A 17,106-nucleotide genomic window follows, 5' to 3' on the forward strand; every position below is an offset into this window, starting at 1 on the left:
TGCAATCTGTATTATTTTTCCTTAATGATTGTTCACCTGTAGATGACTTTGAATTCAGAACTGAACAGTTTTTACCGGTAAGAGCATTTATATATTCTGGAGAGTAGATAAATCCATAGAGAAAAGCAGGAAAAATATTTTCCAATTTCATTTTAAACTACATTATTTAGTAATTGGGAGTGTGTGTGTCGGGGGTGTATATGTATGTATTATTTTTTCAGTCTTCATAGACCAAAATTTTTACTTATACTGCTGCTGTTAAGGTTGCTAATGTGCAATACAATGACACACAATTCAGAACATTTTAGTATTACTGCAATCACAACTTCATAGCAGTGTGTTTAATACTGTATATACTATGTGTTAACAGACAGTAAGTTTCTTTTTGCTAAGAGAGTATTAATACTGTATCTAACAAATATGTCTCCACACCAATGTGGCTTTCCTGTGTGCCTGTTTCACGCTACTTTCCAACCTGCTATTTCATAAAAATACTAATTACAAATGTTTGGTTAAAATAGTGCCCAAAAACCACAGACTTTCTCAATCTCCTATATTTGTGTTCTATACAGTGGTCATTACTGTTGTCATGAAGTAAATAGTTATAAGTACAGCAAAGATTTACTGCGATCACTCAAATTTAGCAGGTGTTTCTCATTTGATTATGATTTCCGTGTAGATTTCAACTCTCTTGAGAACAAATAAAACAAAAATGCAGAGTGCATTTAGACTGTAAATATTGGAATTGTTTTAAGTACTCCTTCTGGAGAGACAACCTATTTTACCTATGAAGTCATGTTTACACTTACCAAAGTGTGAAAATGGTGTGTAGTCAAACTGATCATGTTTGAACTGTTATGTAAGAGTATATCTGAATTTTTTTACCTTGCTTAGGCAATGATTGCCTAATGTGCATTTTTCAAAATGAAAGAGTAACATTTTGCACACATTCAAAGTGTTTTTCAAAGTCTATGGATGTCTTAGAGTTGTAAGCATACATTGGAAAATTACCTATTCATGTCACTAATTGTATTTTTGATGGTCTAATCTGTAGTTCTTTATTTTTCTTTTAGTACCTGGAATCCATGTTTATGCTGCTCTTTCAGCTACTACAGGAAGTAACACAATGCGACACTAAAATGCATGTTCTTCATGTTCTGTCTTGCGTGATTGAAAGAGTCAATATGCAGGTATTTTTTTTTATATACTTCAGTGTTAGCTTTGTCGTAAGAACACAGGGGAAGACTTGGTGTGAAAGAAAATGGAAAAAAGTTAATAGACTTGTTATTGTTGTCATAGCTGCCTGCATTGTTTGCATTCCTCTTTTCTCTTTTCAATTCTCATTTACCTTTTGGGTTAAATGTTCTACTCAGTTACTACTTTTCTTTAGTTACTATGTATTTTTTGTATTGACTCATCTTTTTTAGTACAGAAGGGTTTTAGCAGCTTGTCTTATGGTCTTTCTTGCAATTTTGGATTTTATTTGTGATTTAATCTAATTGTCTCATCATAGATCTGTATTTGTGATTTATTCTAATTGTCTCATCATAGATCTGAAGTAATATTTTATTTAATCTTATGTGTTAAAGGAGACATTTGGGGAACAAAATGCTTTGCACTCTTAGGCACGGTGCAGTTAAATTTGTAGTTTCTCATTGGTGCTGATATGGGTCACAGTTGCCTATACACCACTCTCCTTAACTTCCTGAAAAGTTTCAAATTCACGTTATGTTAATGTTAAAGTATGTTCTTCAGCTTATACATAAACAAATCGAAGATGGTTTTGCAGAATTAAAGAATCAATAGTTGATTGCTTTTGTCTCAGGTTTTGTTGTGTTTTTTTTTCCCCAATATTAAGGAGAAAGATAATGTGTGTTTTTGAGGTTATCTCCTCATTCTACAAATAGTCCTGTCTAAGAGCCAAATGAAGCTTTCGTAATTGTCCCTTGTAGAAGAAGTCAACATGACAGTAGGTTTCCCAGATTTCTCTGCATTTCAGATCAGCTAGAGATGCAGCATTAAAAAGAAGTTGAGAAAGAACCCTTGAATCTGTTTAGGTTAATTCATAATTAAATACTTTAGAAGACAAATAGATTAACCCTTTAGTATTGAAGAGCATAATAGAAAAAAATAGAAATAAAAGAAAATAGTAGAAAAAATGTACATTAGGACAGATCTCTGGAAGTTATGAAGTCTAACCCCTGCTCAAAGGACAGATGACTTCAGAGGTTATTCAGCTTTTTTTTTTGGGACTGTTTCTGGTCTTAGAAAATTCTGTTGTTTAGGAATCCTATCTCAGTGAAGAATATATTACTATGAAAATATCACTGGTTATCAAATTGTAAGTATTTTTTGTGTTCCATTTACTACTTAAGCCTGGTTGCTGTGCACAAATATCACTGTAAGTAATTTGCTCTTTTTGAACTACTCTGCAGTCAGAAGTTACTTCAGTCACAGCGTAAAGAATATGGTGTTTTAGAAAGAGGAAAGAGGAGTAAATTAAAGCAAACTTGGTATTTTTACTGTGACAAAAGCAGCTATTATATTTTTTGAGAAACTATGCTGAGGATAAATTAATAGACCAATTTGTGTTCTGAACTTCAGATACGGCCATATGTAGGATGTTTGGTTCAGTATTTACCACTCCTTTGGAAGCAGAGTGAGGAGCACAACATGCTACGATGTGCCATTCTAACCACTCTAATCCATCTCGTCCAGGTAAGGAATCAGTCATGTCAATGTTGTCAGTATCTCCTACAGTTCTTTCTTAGTAATAAAACAATACATGGTTACTGCAAAATCCATGCTGTTAACTACTTCTTTACCGCAGACTGTATGCCATCCTGTCTTCTCCAACCCTTCCTGCATCTCAAGAAAGTTATAGTAGGACTAGCAAAGATCAAGAGAAGTGCTCTGAGGACGTAGGACAGTGTCCATACAGGAACGGAATTAATATGCAGGCAGTCTTGAACTTGGGGACATGCATGACTAAGAGGATGGTATCATACAAGTTAACAGTGGCGAGGAAGTGGAAAGGGAATGACTAAACATTACAGTGAGAGGAGAAATAAGGGTTTCTTTAAAAGTGGAGTAAGTTTAAACAAGAGGAAATATATTTTTACCATAAACAAATTGTAGAAATTCTTGGGTTTGGCTCCTGTGGAGCGTAAACATTAGGTATTTTTGTATACAAAAGGTATTTCTCTTTGTATTAGACAAATTTATGGAAGATTCTTTTAAGGTAAATTTGTTTAAATAAGTAAATGGAGAAAGAAACCTTAACGTAGAAATATCAAATAATTTTAAATTAACCATTTTCAAAATATAGGAATTATGCAAATTCATGCAAATTCATCAGTTCTTCCTAAGTAGTAATATTACAATATGTTGTAATGCTGTTCAATATTTGGCAGTTCCCAGTTTAAGAATTCTTTTCCTTTTAGGATTAGTTCTAATTTATTATTAGTTTGACAGTAGTTCTATTTAGCTTATTTTTAAAAATTGGGTTTTCTTTTTAAGTGATTGCTAAGAAATTCTTTACTCTGCATTCTTGGGAAGAAATCTTTACATATGACTCATGGATCATTTAAAAAATAAATCACTGTCATCGATCTGTGAATCTTTGTGTAACTAAGAAAACAAACCCTTCTCTTGATTCTTAGAATATGTCAAATGATTTCATGTGCAGTAAGGGCAAAGAGTAGTTCTTTTCTTGATCTGTAAAACATTCAGCATTTAGTCATGTAGTATTTATTAGACTTGTGACTCTTCCAAGAAAGAGAATGACCAGTGAATGTTTTAGAAATGTATATTGTTTCTCTTAGAGACAAACAATATGCAGATAATTGATAAGAGAATTGTTTTCAAAAAGCATATAATTTTCTCAAAACGTGTTGAGAGAAAGCTTACGAGTATCAGAGTATTTTGTTGTTTGTTGTATGAAATGAATGTGAGTTCAACCTTTGATTTCTTGAATGCACGTTTACTTGTGAACATGACAGCACTGCAGATCTTTTCCAGTGCTATTCTTTATGCTTGATTTGAGGTTTTTGACATATTTTACATTTCTTATTTATTTTCATAGGGACTGGGAGCAGACAGCAAAAATCTCTATCCTTTTCTACTTCCAGTTATTCAGCTAAGTACAGATGTTTCTCAGCCTCCACATGTCTATCTTCTGGAAGATGGTTTAGAGCTGTGGTAAGAATTTTTTCTATCAGTTTGTAATTTTAAAACAATTATTTTTGTACCCACAGAAGAAAAAATTGTAAAAAACTTTGAATATTAAAATTTATATGTTCTTGTTACCTTACCTTGATTTCATTTATATTACACTTTTTCTCAGAAGACGTGAGAGTAGGAAGGTAATAAAAGAAACACAGTTAAATAGCTGAGTACGTAATTAATTTTCAGACATTTGATAGTGAAGATACAGTTCTATAATGATAATGAACAGGAAAACAAAAAGTCTAGACTCACTGCAATGTGCGTGCTAAACTAACAATTTGATATGCTTGACTTCAGGAGAACAGTGACCCAGTGGTTCTCAAAGGTGGTTGCAGGAAGAGATGTCAAGTTTACAAGGATAAAGTGTAGAAGTTACCTTTTAGATCTCAGGCTGTTTGGTGACTGAACATAAAACAAGAAGTGATGTTCTGATCAGTTTACTGTGAGCCTGATTTATTTGTTTCTGGTGCAGCTGACGCTATAGGAGGAGGAAACTCTTAGCCGGACTGAATTCAGCACCTATTTCTCCTGAAGAATAGGAATACATAGTTTGTCTTAAAATAGTAAGGGATTGCTTTGATCTAAATTGTTGATGAACATTTGAATTATAAATACTTAAGATACAGATGATCTGTTCTATGTGCAGCAAAACTGAGATTTTTAGTGCTGGTGGCAGCAAGTCAAAGTGCAAGAGCTTCTCAAAATTTAGGACAGAGGCTTTTTTAGTGTATGAGTTCAGAACTTTTATATCTTCTTAATAATACTGATCTTGAGGTTACTATTCTGATGTCTGTGCAGAAGAATGATATTTTAAGATGTCCTAGAGCATCAGAGGAATTTGGGTGGAGCTGGCAGAGACAGCTGGGACTCTAATGGCTTCTTGAATAAAAAGAAGGAGAACAGCTAAGATATTTTACCTAATCACACATGTTATTTAAATACAGTAATCCCACACCTAAGATCTAGGAACAAAATAGAATTTGTTTCTGTGGCTTTAAATGCAAGTTTAATTTGTTGCTACCATTTTCAAACCTCAGGAGTTTTCAACAGCCACCACAGCTTCTCCTTTGATGTGTAGTGCACTACACATGTTGTCCTTGCACTGTAGATATTCCTCTCTATCCACCTTCTCTGAATTCCCAGGCTGGGTACTGAGACATTCTCGCTGCTGCATTTCAGTCCTTATATTGTCATTATAAAAAGACAGTAACATGTTTTTCTTTGTTTTCCTATCTTGGCAAGAACCATGCCTATACTGATGGGTGTGTTGTAAGCACTATTGCTGTGCTTGAAGTATGCTTCCAGTAATTGTTACATGTTGTTGATCGTATAGATGGTTACTGGAAGTTAGTGTGTTTACATCTGTCAAAATGATTGTTCAGTGTTTTTCATAAATAATCTAAAATATTTTGCCTAATCTATTCTTAGGTTAGTGACACTGGAGAATAGTCCATGTCTTACACCAGAGCTCCTGAGAATATTTCAGAACATGTCTTCCCTCCTTGGTAAGTCTTTTACTAATAGAATTTTCAGGGGGTTTTTTGCTATTGCTTGTTTGTACATTAACTAATGCTGATGTGGCTGCAAGTACTAAGGGAGCTTGCAAAATTGTAATTATCAAAAATTGAGGAACAGGTTTTATTATCTGACTTTGTCATCTTCTTTGATACTTATTGTCTCTTTACTCTATTTTTCTATTTTTAATAAATTAAAGGTGCTTGTACCCAAAAGATAAGACAAATTTCAGTTTATAATTTCAGTTTATAATTTCAGAGATTATTCTAAGAAGTTCCTGAAATTTAACACCAAATGTGCTGAGTTTTATTGATATTGACTATATCGAACACTTGCCTGTTCTGCCTACAACCAGAATGCAATTACTAGCTTTCCATAATTCAGTTAATAACAATGTGGGATGTTTTCAAACTATCTTAATATGTCTATAAGCATTTTGGTCAAGCAGTACTGAAATTAAAAACAGTAGTTTTTCCTGAGTTGTTGACAAACTGTAAATTTAGTAATGAGAATTAGGACTCTTTGCTTAGGAAATACTGATATTTCAAGTGCTTTTGCTTCATAATTAAAGGGAGTATAAAAATTTTGTTCTTTATTGTGTTAATATGTTTGTGTTTAATTAATCTTTAGCTGTGCTTTTATAGGTTGTGTAGCTAATATAGCAAATAAATTAATTTCTTCAGAGCAATGTGTTCACAGAATTACGGAAGTTACCTTTTGATAGTTGTTTTCAGCTTATACTTTATTCTAACTAAAGGTCAATAGACTGTGATAGGTAGGTGTAGGATGATGTCTTCTGTTATTTCTCTTTGTATACAAGATCTCTAATGATAAAACTGCTCTGTTTAGTGGTGGTTTTAGTATTTAACTCCAGAGCTACCTGTTAGAATCTGTAGCGGCGATACTTTCCAGGGCAGAGATAAGTAGGAATGGAAACCTTGGCATACTCTTCTCACAAAAGGGGGAGGTATTTGGGAATATTCTATGCTTGTAATGATTTTCTTATTTCATGAATGAATCCTGGAGAAAAGTGATGCTTTCTTTTGAAAAAATACATCCTCAAGAGAACGTTACTTGTTTTGAAAACTGAAAGCTGTTGTATGATGCTGGTAGAGCAAGTAGTAGTTAAGCTTGGTAGGATTTCATTAGGGTGATGCTTCAAACATTCTTATGTCAGACATTCTTTTTTCTTCAGGGATGAGGATGAGTGACAAAAATACAGCAGCTGATGTGTAATTATAGAAGGATTTTTATGGATTTCATCATATAGACTTCTAGTACTAATTTAGTTCCTGAGCATTTTTCTGAGAAACTTGTTTTCTGAGTGTTTTGTTTGTCAAAAATTTTGATTGCTGTTAGCTAAAATGATGCACATTTTGCCAGAAATTGGAAACCATTCTGGTTTCCAGTTTCTCTTAGCCTGCAAATTCTATATGTTTACATCAGGAGAATCTGACTGGACAGCCTTGACAGGACACAGCCATAGTATTGTGATGCTTTAAATAGAGCTGGAGTTTTGGATTAGTACTAACCTTGTTTTAAAACATGATAGTTACAAAAACAGTACAGTAATGCTGTCCACTACCCCACAAGCAGCTACTTTATTCATTCATTACACTTGAAAATGAGGTTCTTCACTTATATCAAGTGTAACAGCACAGTTAAAAGTGCAGCATCTTGCAAAAGAAAATGTATTGATCAATGATGGTCAACTGTGCTAGTAATTTAAATAAGTGTTCAGTCTTAGTTCTGTAGCAGAGTTTCTCCAGCATACAAGTAGCACTGTTCACCTGAAACTTCCAGCACTTAGGGTCTGGCTCTTCCTGTCCTTCTTAGCACGATGATGTAGCTGTCAGGACAAAGTGTTTCAACTGGAAAGTCAAAATTGCCGAGTCTTGTATGCCTTAACTGTCTGAGATAAGGCAAAAAAGATAAACTGGTTCTCAATTCAGTCTGCAGTTACCCAAGTGAAAGCCGAAGGACAGGTAAGGTGAAGGGAATTTCTGAATAAATAACTGCCTTGCTTATGTCTGGGGCAGAGTGGAGAACTAGCAAAGTGCTCCAGAAAATCATTTTCTTGAAATTACAGTGTGTAAGGAATATGAACCTCCTGACCTTTACTTTCTGAAATTATTTTTACTGAATGGAGTTACTCTAACATACAGGTAATGTAACTATTTTTCTGGTATGTTTACCTGCTACATCAGCATGTAAGTAATTTAGAAAAGGAGTCAGATGTCAACATGGTTGAACTAGAAAAATCTGGAAGTCAGGGAGAGAAATAGTTCCTACATGAGATTTTTGAACTGAAAGAGGAAAAATATAGAAATGTTTTTAATTTTACTTTTTTAGCTAGTCTGAAAATAATAGGTAGTTGTTCCATTCCAGATATAATTGTCCTTCTGAAAAGAGCTTTTTTCAGGATACTACTGCTGTTGGAACTGAACATCAGAGGAATTATACAAGTCAGTTAGATTTGCCTTCAGGAGCAGAACATTGCATTTCCATGAAGGCTTGATTTCACTTAACCTTCAAAGATTATGGTATCATAATCTTTGTATATCACTGATATACAAGGATAGTTCACAGCATAATTGTCATATTTGGTTTTCATATCAGCAGTGCTGCTACTGTTTAAATTCTATTGAAATATAATTGCCCTAAAGAGGAGTTGCAGAGGCTCTTTAGTCCATGTCTTGCAATAAATTGCATGATGTGGAATGGAAAATACAGTAGTTCTGTGAGGATTGGATGCATTTCTGCACTGAGGATGCTTAAAATGAATCTGATACAATTTCGGGTTGGAAATATGGTCAAAGTCTAGACATACCTGTTTCAAGAAGCATCAGGTTTAATGTACCTGTGCTGTATTTGTAAAGGTAGTGGCAAAAAGCAGATTACTGGACCTGGACGAAGTCCTCTGATCCCTAACAAAACCCAAAGGAGCACATTAATTAAGAAAAATATGTGTTTAATCAGGAAAACCTGGCAAGAGAATTGATGCACAATTAGCTTTTAAGTATAATCAGTTGAACATGATACCTTTCTAGAAAAATGCTTTTACTAAACATTGAGCTTTATGCACAGATGAATGGCTGAAATTCTGTCATTTCCATTACATGGGTCTTACCTGGTTTTGCCCTCTGATCTGAAATATGATTTTTGCTACGCATACTTTCTACCTTTATATCAGTTATCAAAGAATCACAGAATGGAAAGTTACGGAAAACTTAATAGCACTTCATGTTTATGTGTCCATTTACTTAGAATTTGAATATTTGGATCAGTGTCTGAAACTTTAAATGTCCACTAAGAAAAAAACTCACAAACTGCAGACCTCTAAGGAGGTCTGCCATGTATAATGCTAATAATTTGATACTAAAGCTAATTCATAGATGTATTGGAATCTTTTGATGAGGATATTGGATGGATAGATGAAAAATAAAACCTTTTCAAATCAAGATAGGTAAATATTCAAAATAAGTGATAACAAGACATACCCTATCCATGCACTGACATATGAAAGTAGGCACAAATGCAAAGCTGTCCCGTGGCCATGTCAAATAGAGGAACATTAATATTCTATTTAATGGGTGGAAAAAAAAGAAAAACTCCTGAAACTCCCTAGAACTTTACAGATGGTTTTAAGACAAACCCTTTGAGGTTTTTTTGGTCTTTTGTCTTGTTTTTAGATAATAATGGCTATGGACTTTCTGCACTGGTATCAACGTCCATGTGAAACTTTGAAACCTTTTGTTTTGCCATGAGTTCTGCACATAGATGTTCTGGCGTGATTTTTTTTTTTTTTGAAAACAGTCATAAAGATAGTGCCTGAAGACATACCTTTTTTCTCTCTTCAAACTGCTGCTCTGTATCTTCTCTTCTGTGTATCTATCTGTTAAATGGGTATGCTTTCCTTACTGAAAGGTGTGCCTTACACTCAAGGTGTGGCATCTGGCTCAGAAGAGCAGAACTGCAATCTTTGTTTCATTCCTTCTGCTCAGCATTTACTGACTCAAATGTGAGAGAGATTATTTATCAGTAATTGTAGGTCTCTTAAATATGTGTTTCATTTGTACTCTCTTTAATATCTTCTTAACCCACTATCACATCCAAAACTTGACCTTTTCTTTTATATTTTTTTTTATTAATAGTGGCTTTTGAGGTCACAGGATTTCTTTTGCTTCCATTTGAGTACATGAGAGCTGTTGTCATCCCACTTCTATATTGTCTCTGGTGGGGAGAGAGAACCTGATTGGTACTGGATCTAAGATAACTTTTTTCTACTTGTTGGAGTCTGGCACTGTAAGCTGTGAGAAGAAAGAGACTTTTAGAAGCGAATCACTTTGGTTGTACTTCAGTTTGGTGATCAGGTTGTGAATTGTGATTTCTATTTTTTCCAGAGCTGAGTTCAGAAAACCTCAAAAATTGCTTTAAGATCATCAATGCTTATATTTTCTTATCATCATCTGAATTTTTACAGGTATGTTATCATTATGTAAAAATTCATATTATCTTCTCAGTTCCCTACTGACAAACTGTTTTTTCTCTCATCTTGGAAAATATCATACACACGTTTATACTCTTACTCATGTATATAAAAACATATTACTGTTCTCTTGTTGGGTCTTTATGGTGCATGGTGGACACTCAAATCAGATTTGAGAAAGAAGATTATTTAGAATTAATGCTTTATGGATTGATTTGTGTGCTTTGGTATCTGAAAAGTGGGGTAGTAACAGTTACTCTAATTATCCTACTAGATTAAAATTATGATCATAAATTCTAATAAGAGTTGAACTAGAAATATTATGCCTTGTTCTCATACTTTCTTCATTAGAAAATTCTTTGAGATTTAAAAAATCCTGCAATGTTAAAAAACCAACAAAATACTTAGATTAGATTTTAATTAGTTCAGGAATGACGAGCATTTTAGCAGATAGGATCTTTGAAGAGAAGCTGAGTCTTCATAAAACGTGTTTGCGTAATACCTTCTTCTCCATTTTATTTCAGATGTATGCTACTGACTTATGCCGGTCATTTTGTGAACTTTTGAAGGACATAACTACTGAAGGTCAAGTTCAAGTTTTAAAGGTGCAGTATAATAAAAATAATACCCCGATACTCAGCTCTGTACATGTAATGTTTTCAAGTAGGATGAATGTAGAACATGTAGGAGAAAACAACATATTTAGCAAACTTTGATACTGGAGTCATTGGTGGTTTAAGCTACTTATTTAAAGTCTGTGCATGTGTAATAGGTCTTAGAGCAAGCTTTCCTGTCTACATTGAATGTTGTATGTATGTGATCTCAGTGAAATTCCTTTGTATAGCATACTTGCATATGTACCATGACATAGTGTTCAAACAGTCTTTGCCTTTGGCATGAGTGGCAATTGTAATGGTCGGAATAGAGTTGCTAGAGGTTTTTCAAAGTACTAAAAACCCCTTATATTCACACAAACTTCAAATGGTATTATGAAAGAAATGTGGAATTTATAAACTTTACAAATATTAAGAATGATACTTTGAATGTGTCTTTTGAAGAATTTCAGGAAGTAAATTTGGAATATGGAGTGAAAGATAGTTTCACTGAAAGATTAGTAGCAGTAATGTATTACTACTTATGTTTCCAGTGGGTGCATGACAGGGGGCTCTGTGTTGCTTATAAAAACTTGGACTTAAATTCAGATAATTGTAAATGCAATGGAGGGAATAAATTGGATCCCATCAGCCTCTTTGGTGGGTCATACAACTGCTTGCAGGATCCTAGGACAGAAAATAACAGAAGTTGTTAGACCTCCCTGTTTGTATTTTCTGCTGTGAGGAGCTTAAGGACTTTAGTTCTGAAATTTAAAATGTCAAGTTCAGTCTATCAGTAATATTTAGAGTCTATAGTTGGGCAAATGTTTTATGCAGGAGCTTTTAGTCAGATCTCTAAAATGGAATGATGGAATCATTTATTCACTTGAGTCATAGAATCATAGAATCAGTTGGGTTGGAAAAGACCTCCGAGATCATCGAGTCCAACCCTTGGTCCAAATCCAGTCCATTTACTAGATCATGGCACTCAGTGCCACGTCCAATCTGCATTTAAAAATCTCCAGGGATGGTGAATCCACCACCTCTCTGGGCAGCCCATTCCAATGCCTGATTACTCTCTCTGTAAAGAATTTTCTCCTGATATCCCAGAGTGGCGTTGCATTATCTGCAAAGTTTGTGTAGTATACTTGGAACATCTTCCTACTATGCCGTGTTGATTCCAGAGGGATAACTGAGCTATACTCCTTGCAAATATTTTTACAAAAAGTAGAACATTTTATCAGGCTTCACTATGCTAACTTGTTACATAAAAACCCTCTAAGATAAATATTGGGAACAGAAACACCCAGGGCTGTTCTCTGAAATAGTTTCCTACAAGCAGCTTTGGCTGGATTGAAAATAGACTTTAGAAATATAAATCAATAAGGTTGAAAAATACCAATTTGGACTGATAAGACAATTTATTACCAGATTACCGAGGCTTGATGTGACTTGGTTTTTTAATTATCTGAGATGGACAGTATAAAGTTTGAAAAGACTGTGCAAGGAACAAATGAGTTAGCCAAAACTTCCAGTACCCAGAAAGATGAGTGATGGAAAAGTTATGTTTGCCTCTGTATATAATATACCTCTTTTATACTTCCGTATATTAAAGGTCTACAAAATTGAGAGCCACTGTAAAAGGTCAGATGCTTAATATCTCTCTCAAGGCAAGAAATAGAGGGTATTAAATGAAGCTAGTAGGAACAAAGTTCAAAAAGCAAAAAAAATATTTAGGGGGGATTGGACAAGAGCATGGAAGAGTAGTTCCTTGTGGAAGTTCCTCTGAGATAGAAGTAAGTGGAGACTAAGAGTGTTTGAGGGAGGTACCTTTATTGTACCTTTATATGCTTTATACACATCAGTGTGTGTATATATGTGTGTGGTCTCTGTCTTTATTAGAAGTGGGTGTGAGCAGCTATCAGCCCCTTATTCTCACAGCCTCTTCTCTTCTTCATCTTACTATAAGGGGAGAGCCTAAACATCTGGGCAAAATTAAAACTGAAGAACACAAGATTATAAATTACTTTAGGGAACAGCTCAGTGGGGGGTGGAAGTGGAAGTTAAGAGTACCTTGGGGTACCCAGAATAGCCCCTCTGAGAGCACATCTGCAAAGAGATGGTAGGTCCTTATCAGTGGTTCTTCAAAAAGCGTTGAGACAAATGTATGGAAATGAGCCTTCAACCTGCTGCTTTTCCTGGAACCTTAACAAGGACTTTCCTTCCAGCTACCTCATCGGCTTTGCCAGGGCTGTGGGGAGGCTCGCAAGGTGCTTAGAAGGGTGGATTTCATTGTCATCTTGATTTTCATCAGGTCCATTTATGCAGATTCAGGTTTGCAGAGTACTTTACTAGAATATACCTTCAGCAGTCCTAGGGTTTGCTGGTATTTAATGACAAACATCCTGCAAGCACTTTATATATGTACACCAGCATACATGGCACTAAAGCTTCAGTTAAGATTTATGAATGTACTTTACTAATTGTCTAATTTGCTTTTGTCCTTAAGGTTGTAGAAAATGTCCTAAAAGTAAACCCTGTATTGGGTCCCCAAATGTTTCAACCCCTTCTGCCATCAGTATTCAGGGGGATTATAGATGGGGAGGTAAGAATTACTTTAACTATTCTCTACTTTTCCTTTTTGAACGTGAAAGGCCGTTATCTGGGTCAGTTTTTTCATATTGATATTGTATTTTCTCTTGTTTTAAGAGCATATGATGGATTTTTGACAACTATATTAAAAGTCTATAAAAGTAACATAGTAGCACAAGATATAAACCAACATATCCATCACTTGTTTTGTCATGTAGTGTTTGTTTTAATAAAATAGAACAAATTTTATTCTGTGGTTCTACTGTTCCTTCACTATTAACACTTAAAAGCTGCTGTAACTCTATGTCTAGTTTAATCCCTTGAAGGTGTTGGAGTTTTTGTTGGGGTTTTTTTAAAAACACACACTACTCCTTCTTAAATGTGCCTGAACCAGAGAAGAACAAACTGGACAAGGAGAAGATTGAGTTGACCTTCTTTTTCTAATTGACATATCTAATATGAAGAGCTGAAGAATGTGTAAGACAGAAGATTTTTTAAGATTTCGTTGACTTAGGTGTCTTTATTTCTCCATTTTCTCTCTTTGTCTTCAACAAACTGCCATGTTGGATGAAAAAGAGAAAAATCCAATATGCTTTAAATGTGTTGAATTTTGCAGTATTAGCAGGAGAAAAATTGAAGTATTTTAGTCAGCAGAATCAGTGGGTGGAATTCTTCATGCTTTTTGACTTTTTTAATCAAAACCTTTGCTTTTTTCCAGAATTGAAGACTTTCAAATATCAATATTTGGCTCCCATTTTTATTGAGTTAAATAAGATTTCCAAATTTAAGCCAAGTAATACTGTGTAGCAGCGTACTTTTTGCTGTACCAAGCACAAAGATAGAGAGTGGATTATTAAAATGTCTTCTGATTTAAGAGTAATAAATTCATTGTACCCCATTGAAAATATATTAATCTGGGTTAGCTGTTATATTCTTACAGTTATGTAACAATACAGTTATATTGTTACAAGCTGAATTTAGTACAAAACTCTGTAGCTTCTTTTAAAAGTAATAACAAAAGATAATTAATGAACTTATTAATTTATCCAGTTAATTTTGAAACACCTGAAAATTACAGGCAAATGTATTATAGCTTCTCTCTGAAATAAGTAACAACTTCAGAAATACATTTTCTAATGTTACTGAAATTGTAAGCAGTAATTTTGAACCCTAATCAACTTCAAAAGTAATTTTTTAGCAGTATAATATACTGTTTGTTCCTTAAGATACAGGTTTTTAAATTTAAAGTAAAATCACTTTGCAAGCTGACTCGGCTGTTTGGAATTGAGAAATCCTGGTAAAGATTGTTTTCTTAGTCTTCTGAGGGGCTCTTAAATTACAATTTATAACTTAAAATTTAATAAAAGATATAAGGGATGCATGCAAGTATATTCCATGTATTGCTGCTTTGTGTCAAATATTTTTCTTTTAGTTAAACTAAGCACCCTTTATTTTGGTTTATTTTTGTTACAGAGATACCCAGTGGTGATGTCTACTTATCTGGGGATCATGGGTAGAGTTCTACTACAAAATGCAAGGTTTTTTTCATTACTTCTGAGCCAGATGGCATGTGAATTGGGTCAGGAGGTAAGGTTTATTGTCCTTTTGGGGTTTTTGTGTCTTGGTATTTGAGCTGTTCTGCATCGGGAAGCCTTGCTTTCTTTTGATTGAAAGGAGCTTTTCCTTCTGTCTTCCGTGGTTGTTCCTCCACACTTCGCCTTGAAAAGGGGCCCTTGCCCCTTCTTTGCTCCTCTCCCTGAACATCCCGTAACAATTTTTACATATTCCCACAATTACCTTAAAGCATCCCACACTTATCCATGTAGACCCCTTTAGTTTGCATGCTCCTGGAGGGCATGTGCTGTCTTGATGGGTCTTGCACCGTGGATAATGGTTTAACCATTCTCCCCTGAGGTTTTGGGTTGTCAGGTTCAATGTGCTACAGTTTCACTGATGAGATTACTGAGGTTCTTTTGCTATGAGTGGAATTTTAGTAATTTTCTTATCCTTGAGTATAATACAGTTTTCAAAAGGTAAAAACAATTTATTTTTTTTTAAATTTATCACCAGTGTAGGTAAAACATGTATGTAATACATACATGCTTTGTATGTATTAAACTGTTAGGGGAAAACTGTTTGAGTAATTCATGACTCTGAATCCGTGCCCTGTCCGTGAATTAAGTGCATTTCTAACTTGTAGGTTACAATTAATGTATGGGGTTCAGGGCCTGGAAGCACTGTCATAGAAAATTTAAAAAATAACTGTTGTTTGCTATTTCTGTCAGCTATACATAGCTGTGTGGTGTATTATGTATACATAACTGTATTCCAAGACTGAACAGTGTATTCAGTTGGTAGAAAAATTACAAGGAAATATTTTCTGAATAGCCTGACACACTCCATAAATAAAAAGAAATGTTCTGTTTCCCATTGCAGTTGGACCAGATTCTTGGTAACATGATTGAAATGTGGGTTGATCGGATGGATAACATCACTCAACCGGAAAGAAGAAAACTTTCTGCTTTGGCATTGCTTTCTCTTCTGCCATCATTGAATGGGTAAGCAAATATATAGTGTGTTAAATAAGAATGCTTCAAAGGCCCTTGAGATAGTTTTTAAACTATTTCAAAATTCTGCAGCTATATATTCCAATATAAGGAGTTTTATTTACTCTTTTTTTCCCAAGAGAAACTTAAAAAGAATTTCCGTGCTACATTATGTTACCCTTTTATTTGACTTCATAGTAACCTTTCTTCTATGTCATGGAAGGTGTGCTTTAGTAAAGGGAGAAACCAGCACTGCAGATTTTATTGTCCATTCTTATATTAACATTGAACTATCTGCTTCTCTCCTCTATGGTTAAGTAGTTGATTTAGTTGGCATGTTAGTATTTGGGTGTCCCTTACAGAGAACAATAGTCAGTTTTCTTTCCTGTTGTAGGTGACCTGAACTTTCATCCTGGTTTTCCCCTTTTTAACATTAAATGGAAGAGTTGCTGTGAAAGACTGTGAAATAGTTTTTGCGCTATAGATTTCTATAGCGAGAAGCTTTTGATTGTCCTTTCAGTACCCATCGTCATTGCTGAATAAACATACAAAATGAAAGTTTTAAATGAAAATGCTGAATAGTGTTACACTGATTCCTAACTTGTCACTACTAGAATTCATGTATAACATGTTTAGGTGAGAGTTCAGTCCACAGTTACCTTCAGATTACTCTTATCTGTTTGACACTCAGGAAGACAAGACTGCATGAGTTTACACTTAGTCTGCTGGATTTCCTGAAAAGTCTCAAGTATTGTCTATTGGGAATTTAGGTATTGCTCACAAATCCTAAAGCTATGTTAGTATCTATAAAGCTGTATAATATGTAGTCTCTACCTAAAAAAAATCAGGGAACTCTTAATGTGTAAAACTTAAAAGCTTCATTGTTTTTAATATGCACAGACGCTTCCCTTTTTTGTCCTAGATCACCAGGATAACCATGTAGCTAAAGCTGAATCAAACAGTTGCTTTATAAGAAAGGGGCTTTTTTCCCAGTAAACGTAACAATGTTATGTTGCTTATGAGTATATTGGAAATGTCTTTAAAGAGGTTTTAGCTAAAATTTAAGATACTGAACTACGTCTGTCTTCCTGTGAAGTTTCTTTTAAAGGGAGGAAGGAAAAAAGGAATTTCTTTAGATAACCAT

General features: G+C 34.4%; 1 protein-coding gene across 4 annotated transcripts in view; it reads left to right on the top strand.

Annotated features, from left to right (window-relative positions):
• The window catches only part of IPO11 (importin 11), an 85,864-nt gene that overhangs the window by 35,471 nt on the left and 33,287 nt on the right, over positions 1-17,106 (top strand). For 3 of the 4 annotated variants that reach the window (XM_027745584.2, XM_027745585.2, XM_039379750.1), the window contains 10 exons: positions 37-77; positions 1,074-1,190; positions 2,605-2,718; positions 4,085-4,200; positions 5,656-5,732; positions 10,146-10,225; positions 10,756-10,836; positions 13,334-13,429; positions 14,890-15,003; positions 15,853-15,974. In XM_027745584.2, coding sequence (XP_027601385.2) covers positions 37-77; positions 1,074-1,190; positions 2,605-2,718; positions 4,085-4,200; positions 5,656-5,732; positions 10,146-10,225; positions 10,756-10,836; positions 13,334-13,429; positions 14,890-15,003; positions 15,853-15,974 — 958 coding nt within the window. Of the gene's footprint in view, positions 1-36; positions 78-1,073; positions 1,191-2,604; positions 2,719-4,084; positions 4,201-5,655; positions 5,733-10,145; positions 10,226-10,755; positions 10,837-13,333; positions 13,430-13,727; positions 14,861-14,889; positions 15,004-15,852; positions 15,975-17,106 lie in introns of those variants that run through there. The other variant, XM_039379751.1, reaches the window with a different exon arrangement.

The sequence above is a fragment of the Pipra filicauda genome, unplaced genomic scaffold (genome assembly GCF_003945595.2).
Source record: "Pipra filicauda isolate LSUMZ 115617 unplaced genomic scaffold, ASM394559v2 scaffold174_size2080704_pilon, whole genome shotgun sequence".
NCBI lineage: Eukaryota > Metazoa > Chordata > Aves > Passeriformes > Pipridae > Pipra > Pipra filicauda.